The sequence below is a fragment of the Pterocles gutturalis genome, unplaced genomic scaffold (genome assembly GCF_000699245.1).
Source record: "Pterocles gutturalis isolate BGI_N339 unplaced genomic scaffold, ASM69924v1 scaffold34337, whole genome shotgun sequence".
Lineage (NCBI taxonomy): Eukaryota > Metazoa > Chordata > Aves > Pterocliformes > Pteroclidae > Pterocles > Pterocles gutturalis.
In genome coordinates this window covers 1-1,854 of record NW_010113893.1, presented here as the reverse complement: position 1 = coordinate 1,854, position 1,854 = coordinate 1, and the positions used below count along the sequence as shown (strand labels likewise).

Here is a 1,854-nt window from a genome sequence, read left to right as displayed (position 1 = left end):
GGCTGGGGGCGGTGGGCTGAGGGGGCCCTGGCTCACTGATTACCTCATTACCTCGCTAATGATCTCCTTACCTCAGTAAGCATCTCCTTTACATCACTCCTTACTAGTTACCTCCTTAGCTCGCTCCTCACTCCCTGGTTACTTCCTTACCTCACTGATTACCTCATTACCTCACTCCTTACCTCACTAATTTACCTCATGATGTCATTAATTACCTCCTTACCTCACTACCGCATTCCTTACTAATTACCTCCTTTCCTCACTCACTCATTACCTCCTTACCTCTCTCCTTACCTCACTAATTACCTCATTCATTACCTCATTCATTACCTCACTAATTACCCCCTGACCTCCCTCCCCAGTCACCTCACCCCCTCCAGTTCCTGCCTTCCCCAGGGGCAGGGATGACTGCAGACCCCTATGTGCATGTAGGGGGAGAGATTTCTCCTCACAAGTCATTATTTTTCAGTTTTTTTAACGAGTTTTCCTGTTTATTTTTTCCCCAGTGGACTCAGCGGAAGCCTCGCTGCTGAACAAGCTGATCCGCACGTCGCTGGTGGAGTCCAGCCACCATGTGGAGATCCTGCAGCGGGACCCCAGCTCCCCGCTTTTCTCCGTCAAAACCTTCGAAGAGCTGCCCCTGTGAGTCCCCAGTCCAGAGAAACCCAAAAGCCACCCTCGTTCCTCCAATTTCCCCTTTTTCATGGTGGTTTGTTTTTCCCCCCCCCCCAGGAAAAAGGAGCTCCTGAAGGGGGTTTACATGATGGGCTTCAACAGACCATCCAAAATCCAGGAGACGGCTCTTCCCCTCATGCTGGCGTACCCGTGAGTGTTACCCGCCACCGATCCCGCTTCCCTCGAGGCATTCCCGACGCCGGGAACGCCGGTCCGGGGACATCCAGCCCTTCCGCTGCCCCTTTGCCTTCGCAGGCCCCAAAATCTGATTGCCCAGAGCCAGTCAGGGACAGGGAAAACGGCAGCTTTTGCCTTGGCCATGCTGAGCAGAGTCAACGCCGCCGAGAAACACCCGCAGGTAACGGGAGGAGAGGGACAGCTGACGCAGGAGGGGGTTTGCCCAAGCCCTCCAGGCACAAAATTTTTCTCCCCATCTTGATTTTATCCGCTGGAGAGGGGACAATGAACCCCCAGCAGCAGGAGGCAGGACGGAAAGCGGTGTGCCCGCTACAGGGAGGAACTTTTCTGAAGCCAGGCTGTAGATATTCAGCAGTTTTAATTTTAAAAAGTGACCGCAGAGAGCGTCTGGTTTTTTGGTGGCTCCAGTGAGCCCCGGTCACCTCTCGGTGCGCAGAACCACGTTCACTGCGATTTAAAGTCTCTCGTCTTGAGCATACGGAAGGATTTAAAGTGTTGCTTTAGAGCTGGGCGCAGAAATTACACTTCGGGAAGACAAATTTCCTCCTCAAAAATAACCACAGCGACTTCTTCCCTCTGCGTTTCCAGCTCCTCGACCTTTTGAGGAAACTTGTGTTGGATTTTCCTGCGCTTTTTTTTTTCATTCCCTTCAAAATATGCTGCGGGCTGGCTGGAATATCCCATCCTGGGAGCGGTTTTGGTTTTAATTGAGGTTTTTTCATGCCCTTGGCTTCTAAACGCAGCGTTTTGGCGTCTGAAAACTCTTTTTATTTCCCTCCAAGTGCCTCTGCTTGGCTCCCACCTACGAGCTGGCCCTGCAGATCGGGCACGTGATTGAGACCATCGGGGAGTTTTGCGCCGACATCAAGGTGACGTACGCTGTCCGGGGAAACCAAGGTGAGTCTGGTCGTGCCGAGCGGAGCTGCCGGCGCCATATCGGGAGTTCAGTGAGTCCAGGGATCCTCTCTTCCAGCCTCCGTG

At 53.1% G+C, this 1,854-nt stretch overlaps 1 protein-coding gene across 1 annotated transcript; it reads left to right on the top strand.

Annotated features, from left to right (window-relative positions):
• Nucleotides 1-506: 506 nt before the first annotated feature.
• LOC104462650 (ATP-dependent RNA helicase DDX25-like) lies at nucleotides 507-1,820 on the top strand (the record flags this gene model as incomplete). The annotated part of the gene is made up of 4 exons (XM_010074686.1): nucleotides 507-642; nucleotides 733-825; nucleotides 931-1,033; nucleotides 1,656-1,820. Coding segments are annotated over 4 exons (497 nt in total), but the record flags the coding sequence as incomplete, so codon positions are not given.
• Nucleotides 1,821-1,854: the final 34 nt, after the last annotated feature.